Source organism: Melozone crissalis, unplaced genomic scaffold (genome assembly GCF_028551555.1).
Source record: "Melozone crissalis strain CALT ecotype California unplaced genomic scaffold, PUWL_Pcris_2 ptg000110l_1, whole genome shotgun sequence".
NCBI classification, from domain to species: Eukaryota; Metazoa; Chordata; class Aves; order Passeriformes; family Passerellidae; genus Melozone; species Melozone crissalis.
In genome coordinates this window covers 626,970-650,357 of record NW_026535887.1, presented here as the reverse complement: position 1 = coordinate 650,357, position 23,388 = coordinate 626,970, and the positions used below count along the sequence as shown (strand labels likewise).

Genomic DNA, 23,388 nt, shown 5'->3' with positions numbered 1-23,388 from the left:
CTTAGTTTAGCTCTTGTGTATCTGCACAGCCACCACTGTAAGAGCTCTGCTGCTCCTCCCTGCACCTCCTACACCACTCAGTTACTGTAAATTTTCTTTCTGGATCCTTTCTGCCACTGGAGTTCCATTCTTTTCCTACTTGGTTTTTTTTTTTTCCCAATTAACTCACCCAGAAGCACTTTTTCCTTATTGCTGCCAGTTTGGTGTTCCATCCAGCTGGAAAGAAAAAAAAAGAGGAAAATAACCTTCCTGGGCAGCCTGTTCAGTGCTCTGCACCCTCTGTGTAAGGAAGTTCTTTTGATGAGGTGAAACTTCTTGTGATGTGGTTTTGTTCATGGCCATTGCTCCTCATCCTGTCACTGGACATCAGTTAGAATTCTGAGTCTGGCACCAAACCCTTGACAGCTGTCTCTGAGATATTTCTTGAGAGATATTAATTAGATTAATAGATTAAGAGATATTAATTAAATAGATTAATTGAGATATTTCTTTAGAGATATTGAGATTATTTCTAGAGATCATATAATCAGGGGATGGTTTGGGTTAAGGGGGACATTAAAGATGATCTTGTTGCACATGCTGCGATGGGCAGGGACACACTGCACTATCCCGGGTTGCTCAGAGCCCCGTTATCCTGACTTTGAATATTGCCACGACTGGGACAATCCCCTGGGCACAGGGATGTTTCATCACCCCCACAGTGCAGAATTTCTTCCCCACATCCCATCCCAAACTCAGCTTGCAGGCATTCCTCTGTCCTGTCACTCCCTGCCCTGGGAAAGAGCCTTGTCGCATCCTTCCTATAAGATCCCTTGGGGCACTGGGGGACATTTAGCGATGCCAAGGTACCAATATTTGTCCATTTACCTCCTCCCGCCCCCAAGGAGGTGCCGATATTGATATATTTACCTCCTGCCGCCCCCAGCCAGTACCAATATTGATATTTTTACCTTTTCCCGCGTGTCCCCTCAGCAGCAGGACGCGGCCCTGGGGCGCCCCGGGCGCGCATCCCGCGCTCCGCCCCGCTCGATGCGCTCGGCGCTGGAGCGGCGCTGCCTGGCGGGGGCGGGGCGGCGCCAAGATGGCGGCGGCGATGGCGGCGGTGGCGGGCGGTGCGTGAGAGCTCCCGCGGCGCCGGCCCCGGCGGGATGTGCGAGACCTATTCCCGCTGGCTGCTGCGGGTGTCGGTGGCGCAGATCTGCCAGGCCCTCGGCTGGGACTCCGTGCAGGTCTCGGCCTGCGACCTGCTCACCGACGTGCTGCAGCGGTACCTGCAGGGGCTGGGCCGGGGCTGCCACCGCTACTGCGAGCTCTGTGAGTGCGGGCTGGGGCTGGGGCTGGGCCGGGGGATGCGGCTGGACACGGCCCTCGGAGGGCTCTGTGAGGGGCCCTGCTTGAGCAGAGTCCGGGCTGAGCGAGCTCCCTGAGCCCTGCCGGTCTCGGCCATCCCGCCAAGGAAGCAGCGCTGGGCACTGCTGGGGCACGCAGGAGCACGGGAGGGGGGATTTGGGCAGGGCAGGAGGGCACAGGGAGGGGTTTGGGCACTGCTGGGGCTGGGGGCCAGGGCAAGAGGGCACGGAGAGGGGTTTGGGCACTGCTGGGGGCCAGGGCAGGAGGGCACGGAGAGGTGGGATTTGGTAGTGCTGGGGGACAGGGCAGGAGAGGTGTGGGGAATGGGGAGGTGTGATTTGGGGAGAGCAAGGGTCTAAGGAGTAGGGCAGGAGGACATAGGGAAGTGGGTTTGGGCAGGGATCTGGGGGACAGGGAAATGGATTTGAGCAGGGTTCGGGGGGGGCAGGGCAGGAGGGCACAGAGGGGTGGGTTTGAGCAGGGCAGGGGTCTGGGGAATAGGGCAGGAGGGCACAGGGAAGTGAATTTGGGCAGGGGTCTTGGGGACAGGGAAGTGGGTTTGGGCAGGGGTCTGGGGGACAGAGCAGGAGGGCACAGAGGGGTGGATTTGGGCAGTGCAGGGGTCTGGGGAATAGGGCAGGAGGGCACAGGGAAGTGAATTTGGGCAGGGGTCTTGGGGACAGGGAAGTGGGTTTGGGCAGGGGTCTGGGGGACAGAGCAGGAGGGCACAGAGGGGTGGGTTTGAGCAGGGCAGGAGGGCACAGAGAGGTGGGTTTGGGCAGGACGAGGGTCTGGGGAATAGGACAGGAGGGCACAGGGAAGTGTAGTTGAGCAGGGGTCTGGGGGACAGGGAGGTGGCTTTGGGCAGGGGTCTGAGGGACAGGGCAGGAGGGCACAGAGGGGTGGGTTTGAGCAGGGCAGGAGAGCACAGGCAGATGGGTTTGGGGGACAGGGCAGGAGGGCACAGGCAGGGGGATTTGGGCAGGACTGGGGTCTGGGGAACAGGGCAGGAGGGCACAGGGAAGCGGAGTTGAGCAGGGGTCTGGGGGACAGGGAGGTGGGTTTGGGCAGGGGTCTGAGGGACAGGGCAGGAGGGCACAGGGAGGGGGGCTTGGGCAGGGCAGGAGGGCACAGAGGGGTGGATTTGGGCAGTACAGGGGTCTGGGGGAAAGGGCAGAAAGGCACAGTGAAGTGGGTTTGAGCAGGGGTCTAGGGGACAGGGAGGTGGGTTTGGGCAGGGTTCTGGGGGACAGAGCAGGAGGGCACAGAGAGGTGGGATTTTGGTAGTGCTGGGGTTTGAGGGACAGGGCAGGAGGGCACAGGGAGGTGGGTTTGGGCAGCACTGGGGGCCCTGGCTGTGGGGTAGCATTGTGGAGGTGTGGGGAGGGCAGCTGGGAGCTGCTGCTTGCCGGGCAGTGTCAGGAGCTGGGGATGCTTGGCAGGGGAGGGTCGTGGAGGTGTGGCCATTTGGGCAGGGTAGGAGGGTGCAGGGAGGTGGCATTTGGGCAGTGCTGGTCAGTGAGTGCCAGGGGTGGGTTTGGGAAGATCAGCCCATGGGCTGGGGGCTGTGGGGAAGGGGAGCTGGGCCGTGGGGCAGGGCACAGGACTGGGAGGATGGAAGGGAAACCATGGGGCAGTGCTGGGGCAAGGGGGTCCTGGTGGCAGTGGCTCTGGGTATGGGTGAGGAGCTGGGACTGTGGGGCTGGAGTTGGAGAAAAGAAGGCTCTAGGGCAGTGGGTCTGGGGACATGGGGGTGCTGTCCCACTCTCTCTGGCTGCAGGGTGCTGGGGAGGGAGAGACACAAGTACAGGAGGGGAGAGGGGACTGTTGGCCCCATTGCTGGGATGTTCTGAGTCTGGGAAGGGGATGAACTGGAGGGAGAAGGGGCAGCCAGCCTCTTTTCCTGGTGGGATGTGTCCCTGGGAGGGTGGTGTTGTGTTTTCATGGCTCATCTTTGGGTGCCAGTGCTGAGGGGGCTGTGGGGGCCCACTGCAGGTGGGGATGTGTGTGGGGTTCCCTGTTCTGGCACAAGGGGAGGTGCTGAGGATGGAGGGTGCAGCCTTGGGCTCCCTCCTGCCTGGGGAGGGAGTGGTGTGCCTGGAAGCCCTGTTTTGGGGTGCTCTGGGAATGTTTGTGTGCAGGGGGGAGGCAGTGGGGCCGTGGGACTGGGAACATGTGTATGGGGAGTGTGGGAAGGCAGGGATGCACTAAATGTGTTTTGGGGGAAGTGGAGCTGTAGTGCACAGGGTGTGGGAGCGTGGCAGGGCTGCACATGGGAATTGTGGAGTGCAGGAGGGGTGGGCTGGGGATGATTTAGTGCACGTGGCATGAGGTGTGGGTGTCCTTGTGTGGATGCAGAGGAGGAGGTTTGGCGGGGTATGTGGGGGACTGGAATTAGCCAGCACTGCCACTGAGAGGTGGTACAGAAGGATGGTGGGGGGCACTGGAAGTGATGCCCAGGGCCCCAGTAGATTTGGGGTGAGTGGTGTGGGGTGGGAGCATGGAAGGGCTGAGTTTACAGCAGGTGGGAGAAGAGAAAGAGGAGAGGCCTGGGAATCAGTGCCCAGGATTGTGGGATGTGGGTGTTGATGGGATTGGGAAGGGAGCACCCCTGCTGGCTCGGCCTGCAGCAGGGGATGCAGCTGTGTGTCCCTTGGGGTTGTCAGTGTCCCTGCAGTGGAGGGGATGGATGTCCTGCTGGTGCCTGCAGAACGTGGGGGTTGGAGGGTGGCATGTCCTCTTGCTTGGTCAGTAATGGTGCCTTGCTTGGTCAGTGGGGCTGAGAGGGTGCTAACGGGTGTGCTGGGTCTGGGAATGTCAGGAAAAGATGCTGGTGGGTCAGGAAGGGGTGGGGAGGTGACAGTCTGCAGGGTGAGGGAGGCTGTCAGGGTCAGTGCCAGCTGTAAACACAGGAAATGTGGGCAATGAGGAGCAGGGCTCAGGCTCTGGGTGTGGGTGGAGGGTCCTGGCTCTGTGTGTGTGGAAGCTTTTGCTGCCCTACATGGGGCAGGGAGGGTCTCCTGTGGCAGTGATGGGGCTGCCAGTGCTCCTGATGCATCTGTGGGTAGCAGGAAGGAACTGAAGGGATCTCCATAGTGGAGGGGCTTGGAGGAGCAGGGGTACCCTGGAGAGGTGGATGTTGTGTGCCTGGGACAACAGGGCTGCTTGTGCCTCCTGTGCCAGGAGGGACATGTTCCCCTTCCTTTGGCATGCTGGGGAGCTGTGGCATTGGGGGCAGCTGCTGCTCCATATGGAGAGGAAAGTGTTGGAGAGCCCCTGGGGCAGAGGTCAGAGCAGTTGGGTCTGGCAGGGCTGGAGCTGGGGTGGATAATTCACTGCCTGAAGTGCTGGCTAGGGAGAAGCTGACTCACTGGTGGTGGATTTGGGGGCTGCTGTGGCCACCACGAGTGCAGAGATTGTGCTGGGACCTGCAGGAGGTGACTGGCAAGGTAACAGGGATGGGAGCCCTGAAATGCACCCCTGGGAAAGTTTGCAGTACCTGTGTCCAAGCTGTGGCCACTGTGCTAATGACGTATCAGCCACAGGTGAGAGGAACACCAGAGGGGTGTTGCTGTCGGCTGGTGGTGGATTGGATGCTGCAGCAAGATCCAAGGGCTGTGAGGGCTGGGTGTGTTGGATTTGGAGAGTGTGCAGGGCTGAGAAGTGCACTGTGAATGGCTTGGTCAGGAAAGGAGTAACCACAGCCTGGAAGTGCTGCTGCTGGAGGTTGTGTCCCTTCTCTGAAGAAGGGAAGAGAAATTCTCACTGCTGCAGGGATCCCTCAAGAAGCAAAGTGACTCTACCTGGTCCTGGCTCTGCTTCATCATTTCGGCAATAATTGAGATCAAGTCTGGCAGTGCCTCTGTAACCAAACTCAAACTGTGTGCTGCAAACTGGATTTCTCAGGTTAAATAGATTTATTTGTACAACTTTCCCCAAATTTCAGAGCAAGTCAGTCTAGAAATGGGACTGTGCAATATTAACCCATATGTCCCAGCAGCACAAGTGCAGCTCTGAAGTTTGTATCACAATCCACACAGAAATTATTTTTGAAGCAATTAAAGGAGACAACAGAGAGGATTTTGGAGGATGGAGATATGAGGTGAAAAAGAAGCTCACCCAGGTTTGGCCAGAGCTGTCCTTTCATGGGGTTGTTAAAATTTCTGGGGAAAATTCTGGTGCTGCAGTGTTTCTAAGACTGGGATGAAAAGACATAGAGATGAGAGCTGATGCAAATAAATTTTTTTGTGCTGAGGATCAGAGTTTGTAGATCTCAGGTATATCTCTCTTTGGGTTTGCTTACTGAAAAATGGAGAAAGGCATTTTTCCCCTCTATGAATGGTGAAGCACATACCACAAGTATCACAGTCTTTTTGTTTGGTGGTTTTTTGTTTTGTTTTCTTTGAGGAGAAGGGGAATATGCTGTGTTTGTGCCAGTGATGTGCTGGTTTTTGTACAACATCTCTTAAAACGATCCCTGTATTTCTTTCTTTAAAAAGGTTTGTAAAAGGACATCTTAATACTGAGCTGACATCTCCCTGCAATTTCAGAATTGTTTCCTTTTGCTCCTGAAATAAGTTAATGTACAAACCCAGCTCTGGATGAATGAGCTTAATTCTGCCATGGTTTTGCATAAGTAGAATTAATTAAATTCCAATTGTAGCATCTTCATTGTCAGGGCGTTATCTCGGAGTCAGACCAGTGGGGTTTGAGTTAGCAGGGCTGTCAGCTGAGGGACATAATCTTTGTGTTCCAAACGGAATGGATTTCCTCTGGCAGAGTTGAGACACCATGGGATGGCTGTGAAAAGCCTGTCATCGCTGCTCACGTGTTCCCTCCCTTGCACAGGAAAATGATGCCTCTCCCAGCTGGGTCACATCTTTGTTCCAGCTGTTACATCCCATTAGGAGAGCTACATTCAAGATTTTCATTACTTTTCTGCTGTTGTTTCTTTGCATTTGCTGTAGCTGTAGTTGATGGGAGCCTCTGTGGCTGCAAAGAGAAGGCAAAAGGATTTGCAAAGAAGGTTTGAGATGTGTTTGATGCTGTGAAATGCTTCTGAATGCTGTGTTGGGGGCTGGAGGAGAGGCTGAACTTACAGGGAGAAAATCAGGGTTTTCCTCCTAAAGTACACCACATTATGCTGCTCGAATTTGTGGAAAGCTTGTCAAAGGAACACCATTCAATATGCTGCGAGCTGTTTAATTCTCAAATTTAAATTAAATATTTGAAAGCCAGCGTTGCAGTACGTAATTAAGGTATCAGGCTACAAAACAAACTGATGTAGAGTGGTTTCTGAGAGCAGAGTTCTGTGTTGGTGTTGGTTTTCAGCAGAGGTGAAAAGGGAAGGGCTCCCTGTTAGGTGCCACTTTGTTCTGCACTCCTGTTCCATGTGGTTTTAGAGGGGTGCTTGGATTTATCTGCTCTGGGTTGTGTAGGTTGGGGTTTTTATACTGGGGAGCTGCCCATGGGGACAGATCAGAATCTGCTTTGTTTGCCATGAATTTAGCTAATGCAGCTTGGCAGTGGGTTATAGACATGCACAATATATCATCTTTTACCTCTTAACACATCCAGTGAGGGAGTTCAGGTCCCAGGCTGTTGATGTGAGTGGGGCAGTTCATGGGAGGGATGAGGAGGGCAGCTGTTGGTCACACCCCCTAAAATCTCTTTTTTTCCTCTTTTTTTTACTAAAAACCACTCAGATAGAAGCTACTTAACTTCTATCACTGAGGGCACCTGGGCATATTTCAACAGGACAAATTTAGGTTACCTGCTGCTACAACTTGAAGCGTAATAAGTTGGATAATTAATTTTTAAATTCAGAGGTGGATTTTCCTCTGCTTTCCTTCATTTTTCAGTGTTGAACTTGTATACTGTGATTTTTTTTACTCCTGAAATTTGCTAACTGTTAGGAAATAAAATTTAAAAGTTGATCTTTACTTTCATATTGTTTCACTACTTTCTTGAAGATTATTTTTATGCAAACATAGAATTATAGAATATCTCAAGTTGGAAGGGACCCATTCCCTGATCCCAGTGATCCCTCAATGGATCATTGAATCTAAGTTCCTATCCTTGCAGGACTACATATTAATTATATATACACATAAAAATATTAATGACTATATTGAAATTGGTATTATTAATACATTTTTGTTGAAAGGCAGGTTTAATCTGGTGAGAGCAGTATTATAACTAAAAGGAAAAAGTGCTGGTATTGCAAAATGTTTTCCAAGGCAGAACTGGCTCCAAAACTGCTCCAATGCCTGACAGTCTCTCCTGTAAACTTCATTATAGCAAAGGGAGAATGCAAACAGCATAATTACCAATATTTTTATTGATAATTACCACAGAGGAGAGGATTCACCTGGCATCAGCCAATTTTTTATTTCTTTATAATGTCAAATTTACCTCATATGTTTTCTTTGATTTTGTTCTTTTTTTAGTTACTTCATTCTTACCACTGTACAGTAATAACCTCTATCAAAGGATTAGATTGTTGGTGATCAGCTTAAATGAGCTGATTCTCTCTGCTGGTCCTTGAATGACTTTGTAACAAGGATCCTGGTCCTCTAACATTGATGATAAGTGTGTATTTTATGTCCTGATAACCTTAAATATTGATGCTTTTAAGCTAATTAACTTACTGGCAACTAATATAAAGAAGGACAATGTGGGTTTTTTGCTTGATGTTTCTGAAATTACTGGGAAAAGGAGCAGACTGAGCACCAATAGCAAGAAGATGCTTCTGCCCTGACTGCTAGCTACATTAATAGGACCCTTTTTCCCCCACTTAAGTGCATTTAATTAAGGCATCTAAACTTATTAAATAACCTATTGTGCATGCTTATGCCTTAGCTGGATAGAAGCTGTGTTGTCTCCTTGAAACAGTTATCCTGGAGTAACTTTGTGTGACAAGCACAGGAATCTGTGAGAGAGCCTGTAATTAAAATACCAAGGAGCTATACCTAATAATTTGCTGGTTAAAATAAAATCTAAAAAAAATCTCTTTTATAGCAGCCGTGAGGGGGAATGCTGAGCTATTTATAACACATGTACATGTTGCATGGGTGGTGACTCATTAATTTTTCTCAGTATATTTATTACAGTATTGTAGTTGTTTCCTTTAAGAAACTTGGCATGAAACTAATAGCTCTTCTGCTCTGTGCTTACTTGCCTGTTCAATTTTCACTCATTCATACAAACTTTGGGCCAGGAAGGAGGAGGTGGAGGGGGTGAGTTTGACAAAAGGAAATCACCTGTTCCTGAGGCTGACTTTAAGGCAAGTAAGACAATTCCCCAACTCCCACACAGCCCCTCACAGTGCCTTTGGATGACATGAGCACTGGCCAGCTTTGCTGGAGGAATTCTTGTGACTTTTGCAAAAATAACTCAGCTTTAGGAGCTTCTGAAACTTCCTTTTCCCCACAACCAGACTCTTGTTTGTAGGGGAGTTTAGTGCTCCATCCTCATTCTGTTTGATTTGGTTTTCCTTGTGGAGCAGGTGATGCTGAGCAGTGGGGCTGAGGGCTGGGTAACTTTCCACACAAACACTCTGCTCTGCCTGGATTCTCTTTGCCCATCACTTCAGCCCAGCACTTTTTGGGATGCAATTCCATGTGCAGATTCCTCACCTGGTGCTTGTTCTCATGCCCAAGGAAGCTGAGAGTATCTTCAGCCATTCCCTGGGTTTCTGGTGAGCTGTTTTCAGACCAAATGATCTTAATTTAGCTCTGTTGCTGCCACAGCTTTACCACTTTTGGAGCAGAGTTCCCATTCAGGGAGATAATGCAGTTTAAAATCTTGTGAGACTTGTATTTTCCTAGTTCACTGTTCATGGGGCATAAGGAGAAGAGTTGTGAGTTGCTGGATAAACTATTCCCACCTCCTTCTGTCTCATTCCCTGAACAGTGATAGTATTGGTGATAGTATTTAAAGTGTTGTGGTATAAAGAACAAGAGACTGGAAACCAAAGCTCTGAAGTTTCTGTGATCTGGCACTGACTTGCTGTGTGACATTAGATTAATTATTTCACTGAGAGGCTTCAGCATCTGAATTTTTAAACAGAGGATAGCACAGATATTTAGAGAACATTGAGATAAGTTCAGTATGAAGAGATTAAACTTCTTTTTTTGGCATCATCTGCTCACAGAAAAAAGCCTAAGACTAAATGAAACACCAGGAGAGTGTATTGCATGTTTGTCAGCATTCCCTTTTGTGTGTCTGGCTTCTGCTATTTTACTGATTTTTTTATTAAGCCAGAGAAAGGAGAGACATGCTAAAATGTTGAAATAAAAGTGTAAAGTCATTATTCGATGAATAACCTGAAAATACACTTAATGTATTTTTGTGCTGTCATAATTTCCAGTTGATAACTAGTTTGATTTTAAATACAGATATTTAAAGACTATTTACAGAATACAGACCTGAAAGTTTTTTCAAACACTTTTATCACTGAGGACACTCCCTTGAAAAGAAGGGTTAACTGCTGCATCCTTTCATCCCTCTGACAGTTGCAGGTTTAAACATTATTTTTAGCTTTCAATCAAACTTTAAACTTGGCATTGTCTCTTTGGAGGCAAATGTCAAAGCTGTGAGAAAATTGATTCTTCTTTGGGGTTTTTTGGTCACCTTTTGAACCCACTTTCTAATACACATAATTGTTTCATGATACAGTTGTTAAATATTTCCATTCTTCAGTTACACATAGTAGCTGCTTCTCTGCCACATGTTCTTAAAAAGCACTTGTAGAAAATTCCTTTTTAGCATTTATCACTTGCTGATCATGTCAGCACACTTTTCTGGAGGTTAAAAAGATGATGTGCAGATCTAGGAAAAGACCTTTGAAAAGTTTTCCTCAAGTTTTTCTTTTCAGCTGTCTGTCAAACTTGTACCTGTTAAATCTTGACACCTTAGAAAATGCTTCAGTGAGTTCACAGGCACCTTCATAGCCTGCAGAGCAACTAAAAGCAACAACACAAAATTTCTTAGTGGTGTCAATTGCCTGAATTTAATTTTTTAAGCATAAAGCACTCTTTTTTTTCCCCCTAATTAGTATAAGGATCTCTGGAGTGGTGATATCCTCATGTAATTATGTGCATGCAAGCCTGGAGTTTGCAGAGCAGACTGGTATTGTGGTTATACAAACACTCAGGTGTTGCACAAACACAAACTGTGAGGTGCTTCTCACGCTGCAGAGTTCACATTCCAGATACAGGAGGGTAAAACTTGGTCTGCTCTCCCTTTTAGCTGTGGAAAGAATTAAAACACAAGGAAGACTTGCCTGGAGTCACACAAGAGGCTAGTGTTGGAGAGCTGAGAATCAACCCCATAATCTGAGTATTATCCTTATCTTCACCACAGTACTTAAGAAGGGAAATTCTAGAACAAAATTCTCATTTTCTAAACGTACCTGCAGGCGTGGGTTGGCTGGGGGGTGGAATTCAGGCAGTGATGTGAGAACCAGCTGCCTTGGCTTCAAGATAAACCAAGAAGAGATTAGGTGAAAGGACAAACAAAAGAGCATCCCCCCATTCTCTGAAGCCAGGGCTCCACAATAGCCAGTGTGTTCCTTCAATAAGCACTGGCTGCTTTTCCATAATTACTTTTTAAAGGAAATTACAGCTTATCATCATATAGGGATGTAATATCTTCATAAGCCAATTCTACAGAATTGTAATAATTCAGATTTTATTGAATTAAAAGTCATGTTTGGGGTTTACAGCATTGTTTTTGGGTTATTGTTGTTATGAAAAGTCAGGAGTAGACTCCAAGTGGTGCCTTGGCTGCCAAAGCCAGGTGCCCACTTCTCCCTCTGGAGGCCTTTCGAGGGATTTTCCTCTGTCAAGTCAGGGAAACTGAGGTACTTGGACTTCTGCAAGTGTAATTTAAAGCTCTGTGCCAAACTAATTGTATGGCACAAACTGCATCCTCTGTTGGGCTGTTTTCTTGGAAATCCTATTAAATAAAGATTCTGACTGCCTGGCCAGTGAGGTTTCACTGTGCTTTTTATGAAGAAAATACAATTTTTGCTGGAGAATCAAACTTAAGTGTTGTCCCCAGGAAATCAGCCCCTGAAGTATAGTATAAAATATTCTCTCCTCATCAGACCACTGCTTAATATTCCTGTCTTTTATCCAGGAGGTGTCGCTAACCAGTAGATAAAGTGGCTCATAGTTTATGAAAGCTGTGGATTTCTTCTGATGGAAAGATACTTTGTGAAGGTTTTTTTTAAATCAAGAGACTCTTTTTTTCTTTTCTATCTGTAAACTACAGTCAGTTCAAAAAAATGAAATCGTTCCTTTTCTAGGTTGAGCAATAATATTTGATCTGTTCCAACTGATGAAGAGCACTTTCTGCATATGGGGTTGTGTGGTGTTAATTGACTGTTGCCAGGTAAAGCTGCCTGTTGTTGCTCCCTCCTTTGGGCTTGATTTGCTTCCTGGAGTGCAGTTTTTCAATGGTATGATTTGAAACAAAGTGATGAGATTGGGAAGGGAAAACAAAACTCTTCTGAAAGTAAGAAAACAAAACTCTTCTGAAAGTAAACCTGGTAGAACTGTGGGGCAGTGAATCCATTTCTCTTACTGCTGGTGAGCTGGGGGACTGTAACCTCAAAGAATCTTCATGTTGAATTTTTTAACCTGGATTTCTGTGAAAATATTGTTCTTTTGTTGTTTTTTCTGTTCCAGATGGCCGCACAGATCCGATTTTGGATGACGTAGGCGATGCCTTCAAGCTTATGGGGGTTAACCTGCATGAGCTGGAAGATTACATCCACAATATTGAACCTGTCACTTTTGCACATCAAATCCCTTCGTTCCCTGTCAGCAAGAACAATGTCCTCCAGTTCCCCCAGCTGGGAAGTAAGGATGCAGAGGAGAGGAAGGAGTACATCCCTGATTACCTGCCACCTATTGTCTCCTCTCAGGAAGGTGGGAAATCACTTTGCTTTCACTTCTGGTGTGTTTGGGTGTTTGTGGGCATCCCCCAGCAGCTCCAGCTTGTGGCTTGTGGGGTTTTGCCAAAGCAGGGTTGCCAGACAGGTAGCAGTGCTGTGACAGGTTTGTTCACTGTTTTTACTTTCCTTCCAGATCAACTCGTGCCAAAAATTCACTGTGTTATGTCATGTTTCAATAGTGCATTCTAAATTTTAAGTTTTCAGGTGACAATAGGAATAAATGCTTAGCATTACTTTTTGTGTGTCACCCTCCCCCTTATGCATCCTGCAAGAGCTTCTGTAATTTGGTAAAGATAGAAGGAAGGCTGATGAGACTGGCACAGCATTTCCTGCTCCTGATAGCTGTTTCTCCTTACTTGTAACAAATTTCACCAAAAAAACCCAACCCAACCAAACAGAAAATCCTAATTTTCCAATTAAAATGAATTCAGCTTTAAAATATGGAAGTAAGAGTATTTCGAAGGCTGTCTTTTAAATCTCTTTGCTAATGTTGATTAGGATTTCATCATCACTGTTCCAGCTGCTCCTTCTCTTTCTTGTCCCACAGAGGGAAAGGTTGAGGAAAGAGTGAAACCAGCTATGCAAGTGCTGTGAGATGCAGTTGACCTGAAAATTTTAACTGTGGCAGTGGAAAAAGCATACTTGTTTTCTCTATTTTTCAGCTAGATGAGACTTGATTGCTAATAAGATAAACCTTTAAGAAACATGACCTAGTCTGACTTGCCCTTTGAATAGTGAACAGCACACAACTGCACTTTGTGTAGAAATAAATATATGTAAGATTGTGGATTTAAAAGTTCCAGACAGAAGAACTTAATTTTCCAAAAGAGTGTAATGAGCAGGTGCAACCTGCACAAGATACTTAATTTAAAATGTTTTGGGGACAGAAGGGATATCATGCTCTATTGTGCATATTGCTCTTTTTTAAGAACTAAGGGTTCAAATTCTGCTTGGTGAAATAGGTGTAAAAACTCTGCCCATGTGAGGATGAACATCAGCAACATCACCTTATGGGAAAAGAAATCCATTGCTGTGCTACAAGTGTGGCCAGGGGCAGTATCCCAGTGATTTGGCAAGCTCTAGGAAGTGAATGTTCAGCTTTCTAACATCATGTTCAGCTAAAGATGCAATTGCTGTGTGCTCCAGTCAGAGCAAGTGAAACTGTGGTCAGGAACAGGGATCTGAGGAGCAGGTGCTGGGTTTGGTGTGTTCTGAACAAATTTGCTCATTCCAGTAACAGGCTGAGGACTTATTCATCCTGGTGAGTATTTCTGCGGCTTGGTGTACTTTTAATTTTCTGTTTCCTTTAGTTGTATTTTATAGATCAGTAGCATTTCAGTGTTTCTTGCTTTAATACAAGCCAGGAAATTAAGCTGCTGTTCAAAACAGAAATGCTTTCTTAAATTGGTAAGGAGATCCTAAAATCTCACCCTTGTGAAGTTTGTTAAAAGGGTTGCTTTAAAAATCTAACAATGCACTCTCTCAAACCAGGAAGAGGCAAACAAAATGTAAATATCATATGTGTAGACAGCATATATAAAAGAAGAGTACTGAGGAAGAAGACTTTGAGAGGTGAATGAGGATTTTAGCTGCCCTGTTGCTTTAGCCTGGTTCTTCAGGAGGTAAACAAACACCATTCTGTCAGAGAAATCCTGCATCTTTGAAGTGTAATAAGTTGCCCAGCAGTGTTGTAGTTGTTTTAGGTTTTTTTCCCTGGGAAAATCATATTTTAAAATATGCAAGAAAAGTCAAATCCAGCAAGGCTCAAAGCAGCTGCAGACAAATACCTGAGCTTGGGGAGGGAGGGAGGAGAGTTACAGACTCAGCCTGGCAATGCACAATGTACAAAGAGAGGCTAAAAATTGAAATGGGGACAGTTGGGCTTTTTCTTTTTTTTCTGTATGTAACTTTTTATACTCTTTCTCTTGCAAGTTAGATCCAGGAGTTAGATTTTAGCAGTCCTTATAAATAATGTATGAATCCTTTTAACACCTGAAGCAAGAAGATATTATTTCCAAAGTTGGATGAGAACCAGGAAAACTCATGATGCCTAAGGGTAGTGTATCAGAGGACCTATAGACACACACAACTTGAAAAAATGAATAAAATATTTTTTAAATGGAAATTTAAAGGAAGCATTAAATACAGTTGCTGAATGCAGATTTGTTATAGTTGATTTAAAATATTTACAGTTGAGAACATTTTAATTTTGAATTAAGTGTTTTCTGAAAATGGAGTTTGTACTCTGTGGTTTATTTTTGAAAAGGATGAGGTGGATCATAAAACTTCTGTATATGTTTTGTTCTATATTATTCCAAGTAAAATTTGGGAGAAAACTTACTTTTGGACATTAAAGGAATGCATGGTAAAATACTGAAGAATTGCAGAAGCCGTTTAAATACTTTGCAATATATATTATTATTATTAGTGTATTTTATAGTGTACAAAAAAACCAGACTGCTCAGATTGTTCAGTCCAAAATATTTGAGTTGCTTTGAGTAGGCAATAATTAGAGATGGAAGAAGGCTTTGTGCACATTAAGGTGTGTGATGTAAATCTTTCAGTGACTTTAAGGAATCATCAGCAGGACTCCTTATATCCTGTTTTATATCAAAGCCTAGAGCTCAGCTCAGTTATGAGTATTTATTTATTGTTAGGGTTTAGAAATTATGAGTGCTGATATATTTTAGCAATAATGTAGGCACAACTTTTAGCAAGAAAAAACTCTTTTTTCAGTACTGTTAATTTAAAAACCAAACCAAAGCAATGTTCAGTCTGCACCACGACCAGTAGGTGTTGCTGCCCTCCTTCCCAAAAGTCCTTCAGTTCTGCACATGTAACCAACTTCTTATTTCCACTGACTCCAGAGCTGGTGGTGGTTCAGGCTGTGCAGAGATGTCTTAGTTCTCATTGCCAGAGAATCCATAGGAGCAGAAAGCCCTTCCAGCCTGAGAGGAGCCATCTCCTTCATTGTGCTCAGCAGTAAGGAATTCTGAAAGAACTCTCAGTGATTCCTGAACTTGTGGGGGAAAGGGAGGAAGGCAAATAAGTTTTCAATATCCATAATTTGTGTAGGTCAGAAGTTCAGTTCAGTAATAGAGGTTTTGTTCAAGAAAGCAGAAAATGTTTTCTTGCCTGAAATATGGAGTGCAAACCCTAACCAAATGCTTGAGCTGTGAGGATCTGCATATATAATTCTAAATATTATAAAACAATCTGACTCAGTATTGCCATGGAAAATGTTGGGTTTTTAGCAGTATTTTTACAAAGGACACTGAAGGGATAATTTTATGCCAATGTATCATGATGTTTGCTGTCTGCCTATTTTTAATTAGTCTCCTTTTTGTTTGTGAGTTAGTTTAGCACTGTTGTCACTAAAATGTCATGGTAAACTTGTAAGACAGATTAAAAAAGGAGAAAAAAATAAATTAGTTACAAAACATGATGGTCATGCTTTATTTCTTCTGCTTTAATGCAAGAGAACATACATTTTTCAATAATAAATCAACTTCATAGAATTTGTTGATTGCATTTGAAGCAAGACAGTATGTGCTGAAACTAGGCCAGCTGAGAAAGCCCAGATGCTTCTCCACAGCTAATAATCATCACTGTTACATTTTGTGATAATGCTGAGAGGCCTGAGTCCTGGTGTTGTAAGAACATGTACCATTCTCCATGATTAAAACAAAGAACAGTGAGGTGTGAATCCTGCATGTGCCACGGGATCCTTATTTTTAATCATCCTGGAATTAATCTCTACCTGCGCTTGCTGCCTCTTGTTATCACTTCATTTTAAAAACATAATAATGATTTTTATTTTACTTTTTTAAAATAATCACTTTATGTCGCTTTTTTTGTGACTTTTTGAAGTCACAGGCAGTCCATCCCTGCTTCTCTGTTGGAGAGCTGAAGAAAACACATTGTGTGTGCAGTGCTGTTGATAGTTTGTGGTATTTGCATTACACCCTCATTCCTCTCTTACACTCCAGTTGTGCTGGTGCATGTGAGCAGGATATTAGGAAGAAGACAGGACAGGCTCTTCCACTAGTTCAGATATTTTTGTGGGGAGAAGTGTAGTTTTTAGAGTCAGATTTTCTCTGCAGTTCCAGCTGTGTTTTTTGCTGTCCTCTGCTTCATACCACTTCACTCCCACTCCTCAAGGTTCAGCTCCTTTCCCTTGAAAACGATCTGGGAACAAATGTAATTTTTACCAGGCATTAAATTTTGTTGTCTTTCATTCCTGGTAATGTGTGCTCAAGAGTGGCATTGTATTTCTGATCGTTGAGTCAGGACAAGTTCTTGGCACAGTTTACAAATTCAGATTTATTTGTAGCCTTTTCTGTCAGAGCATTTTATTTGCCTGTCAGATCAAAGCCTGAAATTGCTGATCTTCTTACAGTCCTGCCTTTTCCCTTCTTTGCTGCTGATGTGATGTTAGGACCTGTTACCTACCAAAACCTGATGCTTCCAGCCACCTGGAAGCATGGAAACCCAGCTGTCAAATTGCAGCTCATCTCAGCACATCTCTAGTTTGTTTTTTTCATGCCATGGTAGCTAATCTCAAGGACATTGAGATTAGCAATCTGCAAATCTCATTTGAATTGATGAGAATTGGGGGTGCTGGCAAAGCAAGGTGCTGAACAAAAGAACACATTTTTGTATTTAGGTTCTAGCAGTGCTAGAATTGTATAAAGCATTAAGTATCAGGGTGACAGAAAGCATTAGTGTTGAGCTCCAGTGGGAAATAGATCAGAATTTAAAAACTGTCGCTGTCCCTTCAGGCTGGCAGTGCTTTCTGTGGCCGTGGGCCAGAAGGGAATGTAGCAAACCATGGATCTCACACCAGGGTGACTTCAGTCTCTGGTTTCTCCAAGGGTTAAACAAAGCCAATCCCTCTTTGTAAATCAGAATGTGATGGGCTTTTAAAGGGATCCTGGGGTATCCACTTTGCCATTTTGGTAGCACAGGTCTTGCTGGTGTCATTTTTTTGACCTTTCTGCCTTTCGCCAGCTCTAGTTTAATCCCACTCACCCTCATTCTAGCAGCTGCACCAGTGATTCTAAAGCAGCAGTGATCTTTTCAACAGAGCTTTTCCAGTATAGTTGGTTAGCAAACCACCACTCTTCAACAAAATTTAACTTTCCCAGCACTCTGAAAAGTTAAAGCACTACCAGAGTGTGAAGGTTTTGCTCCTGGTTGCTGATACTCACAGGCATCCTTTACCTGTGTGTGCAGTGAGTCAGACTCTGGTTGCTTTTGTGAGGAGGGATCCTCACGTCTGCAGCAGCCCAGCAAGGAAGGAGCAACAGGAGAAAAAGACAAAATGAGAAAAGCAGCCGAGCTTGAGATGCAGCCAGAAGAAAGGCATTGGGAAGGAGCCAATAGGAGAGGCAGGTTTCAAAGGAAAAAAGGAAAATACGAGACAGGAACAAAAAAAAGTGTGCAGAAAATGTGCCTGGTTTAAATCTTGCCATTAGACAGAAAAATAATTTTTGTGCAAGGCGTGCTGATAAAGCTGTAGTTGGGAGCACAACTGTATCTCTGCCTATTCTTTAGAAGCTGTATCATAATCGAAAGCAGAATTTCCAGTGAAATCCTGCAAAAAAGGATTTAATGAAGTTTGTTTTTTTTTTTTTAAATGTGGAGTTAAATAGATTTTTGCAGGAGAACTTCTTTAATTTACAGCACTTGGAGAAAAAAAACCCACAATGTAATAAGTGCCACAGTAAAACTTTTTCTGTGGAAGGAACTAACTCACATAGCTGGGATGTGTAGACTGTGGAGACAGACACATGCACTATTTTATATTGTCTAGGAGACTGGTACCTAACTTCTGATAATTCATGTCTTTGGAAAAAGGCCCAAAACTCTTGCTATTTTTAAAGAAACTTAATGGCAGCTGGAAGTGGGGAATGGAGGACACAGATTAAAATTTTATTTTTAAATTGTAGGAGAGGCTTGTGATGAATTTCATGTTTTTATTTGTTGGGATCTTATAAGTGTTTTATCCTTCAGAGTAAATAAACCAGGTGGAACCTGGCTATACATGAAGAAACAAATCAGAAAATAAATTTTATAAAGATGCTGCCTCCATTGTTTTACAAGTAATAGCAAGGAGTTAGTAAAACTAACTACAAAAATTCAGCATTGTGAAAATTTATTTTTTTAGTTTCTTAAGCTATCTAGTCTTATTTGCTGCATATAGCAATTGAAATGAAGCTAATGTGACTTCAAGGGGATATCATCCTTTTAAAACCTTCTCACAAAGATTTTTCTGTTTTTCAGACCTGTTTAGATAACTTACAAGTTAGTGATTCTTAAGGATTCAGAAATAAAAACTGCAAAACACAGAAGTTGCCTGATAAAAGGCAGCCTTTTGCAGTAAATTATTTACATGGAATGGGAATGAAAGTCATGGATCCTTTCACTGCATTGTGATGTGCAAATTGCAGTTTTGGTTCGAATAAAACTGGAGGAGAAAATGGGACTTTGTGATAAAAGGATCCTATTGTCTTGTGTATTTTGAACAGAAATGCTGTCATGATTTTAATTTCCTACTGATCCTTTTTCAGCAAAACTTTTGTCACTTGTCTTGACTCGTCACGTCAGATCAGTTTTTTCCCTTTTCTGACAATGTGTGACTTTGTTTAGTGCCTGTGTTGCTTCCTGCACTGTCTGCTGCAACTATGCTCGAGGATTTTATTTCAGCTGGATCATCAGACACCTTTGTGCCTTTGGAAGCATAAGTTTCAAATTAGGTTATCATCTGATAGCTGGGTGTTACTGTTCTTGGGCCTTTCAGACTTCCCCTAACTGCTCTGAGTGGTTTTGGGATTTGAGGGAAGAGAGTGGGAAATGGAAAGTCTGCCTGATTCTTTAAGCAGGATAAAAGAGAAGCACAACTGGCCTGTTTTAAGGGCTGACCACATAACTTTATTATTTTTCAGTGTTTTCAGTTCATGCAGGAATGTTTCCTATTTTTCTTTAATCAAATGCTTTTCTTTCTTTCTCTGTCTTCTGCCACCAAGGATGCTTTAACTTAATGAACATGTTAGTGATTGCTAACAATTCCTGGCACTTAAAAAACAAATAAAAATCAATTTAGCTGCTGGGAGCAAAGCCACAAATTTGATCTTTACCTCCCTGTGTGGGAATTTGTGCCAAACTTCTGGAGAATCATCTCAGCCCAAGCAAGCCTTAATTTTGTACAAGGATGTAGAAGTAGAACATGTTGGTTGAGACCTCCTACGTGTGTCTGATTTTGAGACATGTGGCCTTAAGCAATGCCAGCATCCTCCTGCTGCTTATTTAAGCCATGCTGGCATTTACAGGGACACAGGGAATGGTTCACACCTGGAATTCAGGAGCTGTTATTCTGAATAACACAACTGCCCAAGAACTGTTGCTTGCACAGTAACTTTTCTCAGTTTAACACCTCTGAAGTGTCTGAAATGTTTCTTACCTCCTGTGAAAAATATCCATTCTTGGAGCTGTTTGGGAACAGATACTGCTTGGTGTTCTGTGCACATTTTCAAGCATAGCTGAGCCTAACCTTGATCTCAGCATCAGAAAAAACATTGTCTAGACAAAGATCATGAGTGGATTACAGGACCCTCTATCTCTCTTGCATTAATCAGGAGAATGACTCATTATAAGCCTCTGCATGTGGTACCGTCCAGGTTAAGTCTAAGGAATTCTCCCTCCTAATTTTTAAAATTATGACTAAGAAAGCTCATTTGAATTATTTGTCTTTTGCCACACACAGATAAGCACTTTAACTTTACCATACAGCTCTTGACTTCAGTGTCTTCCTAGAATTAGGGTTGGAAGGGGCCTTAGAGATCATCTTCTTCCAGTCTTCACCTTTGGTACATGCTCCTGTTTTCTGCAGCTCTCAGCTAAAGAGAATGCTAGTGACTGGGTAAGTCATTAGGAAGGGATAACTCATTTTTGTGTGTAGGCAATTCCAGTTAATTCTGGAAGACTTGGAGAAATGCAAAGTTGGATGGATAACAGGGAGAGTTCAAATGCAAAGGCATTTGGAGACATGACCCTGGTTCATGCAGCCAGATGTTTGGATAATTACAGTTCATCTTTGGCTGTGTTTTTTCGGAATCTTTCATTTTCGTAATTGCACTCATTAGAAACATTAATGGTATTCTGATGACTTGACAAGACAGTATTTCTCTGTATTTCTCTAGTTTGGATTCTGTTTCTTTGAACAGCATGACTGGGTAAAATGTAACCCCGTGTGCATGTTGTGTATAAATGTGCATTGTTTGGGTGGGTTAAGCAAAGCCTACCATAGCATACCTGTGTTTTTGAGGAGCACTGTTAAACTTGAGCAGGGCTGGATCTGGCTTGTACTTAGCCCAAGGCTGGAAAACAGTGGGTCTTCAGGTGGTAACACAGTAAGTCACAAATTTCTCTGACTTGGTTTGAGATTAATTTTTTGGTGGTGGTTATGAGCGATGACGCCACGCTGCCAGGGGTGGTGTTTTGTATGGAGAGATAAACTGAATTTCAGCTCTGTGTGTGTGTGTTTGAAAGAGGTCGATAACAACTTAAATGGCCTTTCTTCTGGCCACTTTTCAATCTGCAACATTCTGCTTAATTTATTTTCTTTGGTGAACTTGTTTGCCCTCTGCATTCCCGCTGTTGATGTCTGCAGCTTTCCCATTCCAAAGGGTTGTGTTAAAGGAAGGCTCTGTGTTTCATGTGTATTCCTACAGTTGGGATGGAGCATATTTTTCTTCAAACGTTATGAGCTCTTTTCCCTGAGGGGAGGAGGATGGTACAGATTCTGGGTGTCTGAGCAGTGCAGCTTAACAGATTGGCCAAATAATCCATCCTGAACTGGAGAGCGAATAGTTTTAATACCCCTTATCTTGCATAGATTTTTATGGATATTCATCTCAGCAAACGAACTTTGCATTTCTAAATATTTAGAGCAGCATGTTGGTTCAGGCACAGCATATTTGAATCTTAATATTCTCAGAGTTTCTCCACGTTTCTCTGGGTTCCTGTGCATGTGGGACTTGGGTTCCAGGCTTATTTAAACACATATTTCACACTGGTGTGTGTGTAACGCTAATTACGTCTGACAGTCACAACTGGGAATAGCAAGGAGGAAATAATAGTTCTTGACCAATCACTAAAACACAGGAAGTCCTGGTGCCATAGGAAGGGAGAGAAACTCACTTCTCATTTCCTTTGGAGTCCAGTGTGTTCAGATTAACTTTAAAGGGAGCTGAGGTGCAGCTCTGAGGATTTAGGCTTCAATCGTGTGCTCCCTTCGTGTGGAGCCGTCTCAGCAGGCACCAGCCAGGAGAGCTCTCACAGCTCAGCTGCTGGGGATCCTATTGCAAATTAAATATGAAACAAGGATGCATTGGGTTTTGCATGGGAAACTTTTTAGCACAGTCACTCATGAGGCTTTCTCTCTGCTCTGAGTATTTTAAATCACAGTACTGCTGGAGGTGATAGCTTATTTGTAATCTTTCAGAAAGAACTTGTTTCTTTTGCTGTTTTAAAGAAAATTGATGATTTTTTACCATAGAGTTTTACTTTTCTGTATTACAGGCTTTACCATGTTCAGAAAAGCAAAGTTTACATTCAGTTGCTTTTTATTGGGGTGTGTATAAAATATTCTACAAATATTTTTGATGTGATCAAAACATGTACATATGTTCTTTGAGGTCTTTTAATATAAAAGGTGCAGTTAAATATCTTTGGACAGGGATCTTGAGTTGGGATATTTGGGGGGGATTTTAAGAAGCTTTAGAATTACAAGTGAAAATCTTTTTGAATTTTGGTGAGATTTAGCCATTTGTTTATCCTCCTGTAGCATCAGACCTTAACTTTTCTTTCCAAAGTCCTTAAAACCATGATATTAAATCAAACTGGTTGTGATGAGCTGAAAAAACAAAGTGGAATTTCATTATCATGGTGGTGCTGTATAGTTCAGTTACACTTAGAAACTCCAGCATGTGAAGGGTTTGTCACAATATTGCATGTATTGACACAATTCAGGATTTTTTTAGGACTCTTGGGAAAGTAACCTTTGCGTGAATTAAACAGTGATAAGTATCTTAATGCTGATATTGCAAACAACAAACTTCCCTCAGATGAGCTGATTTTCACAGAGAACAGTTTTTACTTCGTATCTGTTTAAAATTTCCAGTGATTCAGGCTGAAACACTGAGTTTCCACAAAACCTCGGTTTTAGAAGGAGCACATCTAGTCAGGGAGAATTTCCTTCACACAGATATTGCTGCTGACGTGAGCTCACCAAGCTGAGCTCCTTGCATGTATGTTTGGATTCTCCCATCACATCTCCTACATCTCCTGGTGGAATGTCACATGGATGGGACGCCTCGGTACAGCTGTGGTCCTGAAATCTAGCCCAGCCGGCTGGCCAAAGGCAAAATATTCCTGCTGGTGTGGAGAGTGAAGAATGCCAGATGAAATTGGAGGTTGAATTTTGCAGTACCGATGATCCATACACCCTGTGTGTGGGATGTCTCCTGTGCCCTGCTCTTGGGGGCTAAGATTTTCCTAGGTCACAGGCTAAGCCAAGCAGGGCTGCTGCAGGACTCCTAACAGGAGGCATCCAAGGCAATCCAGAGAAGCAGGAAGCTGTTGATTAATAGATGGCAGTCTATAAGAGGCTCGGTCTGCTGCCGAGCCTGGCATATTTCAAATGAGATGAAAAATTAAGTCCTTGCCACTTGTGGTGATTAAAGCCTCGGTGGCTCACTTTTCAAGAGCAGCATGTGAACCCTGCTGGCGTGGTTCCAGTTGGGTTATAGAGTTCTGCCAACCTAAATGCCCCAAGCAGTTTCAAATTCGTGGAGGAGAAACAGCTCAGTGCTGTTCTGTGCCGCCAAGTAGCCGCCACATCCTCCCACCACAATTCCTGAGTTTCAGCAGCAATTGCAGGGATGCTGTGCTAAAGGCAGTCCCATTCACTGAAAACATCCAGCAAGCCTCTGTTTATTTTTTTCAGGGTAAATCCAGCACTGCATATGTGTTTTCTAATTTGGTGTTGGACCTGTATGTGTGAATGATGATAA

At 44.1% G+C, this 23,388-nt stretch overlaps 1 protein-coding gene across 1 annotated transcript in view; it reads left to right on the top strand.

Annotated features, from left to right (window-relative positions):
* Nucleotides 1-1,075: 1,075 nt before the first annotated feature.
* Nucleotides 1,076-23,388, top strand: part of TAF3 (TATA-box binding protein associated factor 3) — a 114,459-nt gene continuing 92,146 nt past the window's right edge. The window contains exons 1-2 of the mRNA XM_054292400.1: nt 1,076-1,314; nt 12,045-12,287. Coding sequence (XP_054148375.1) covers nt 1,149-1,314; nt 12,045-12,287 — 409 coding nt within the window. The 5' untranslated portion in view covers nt 1,076-1,148. The remainder of the gene's footprint in view (nt 1,315-12,044; nt 12,288-23,388) is intronic.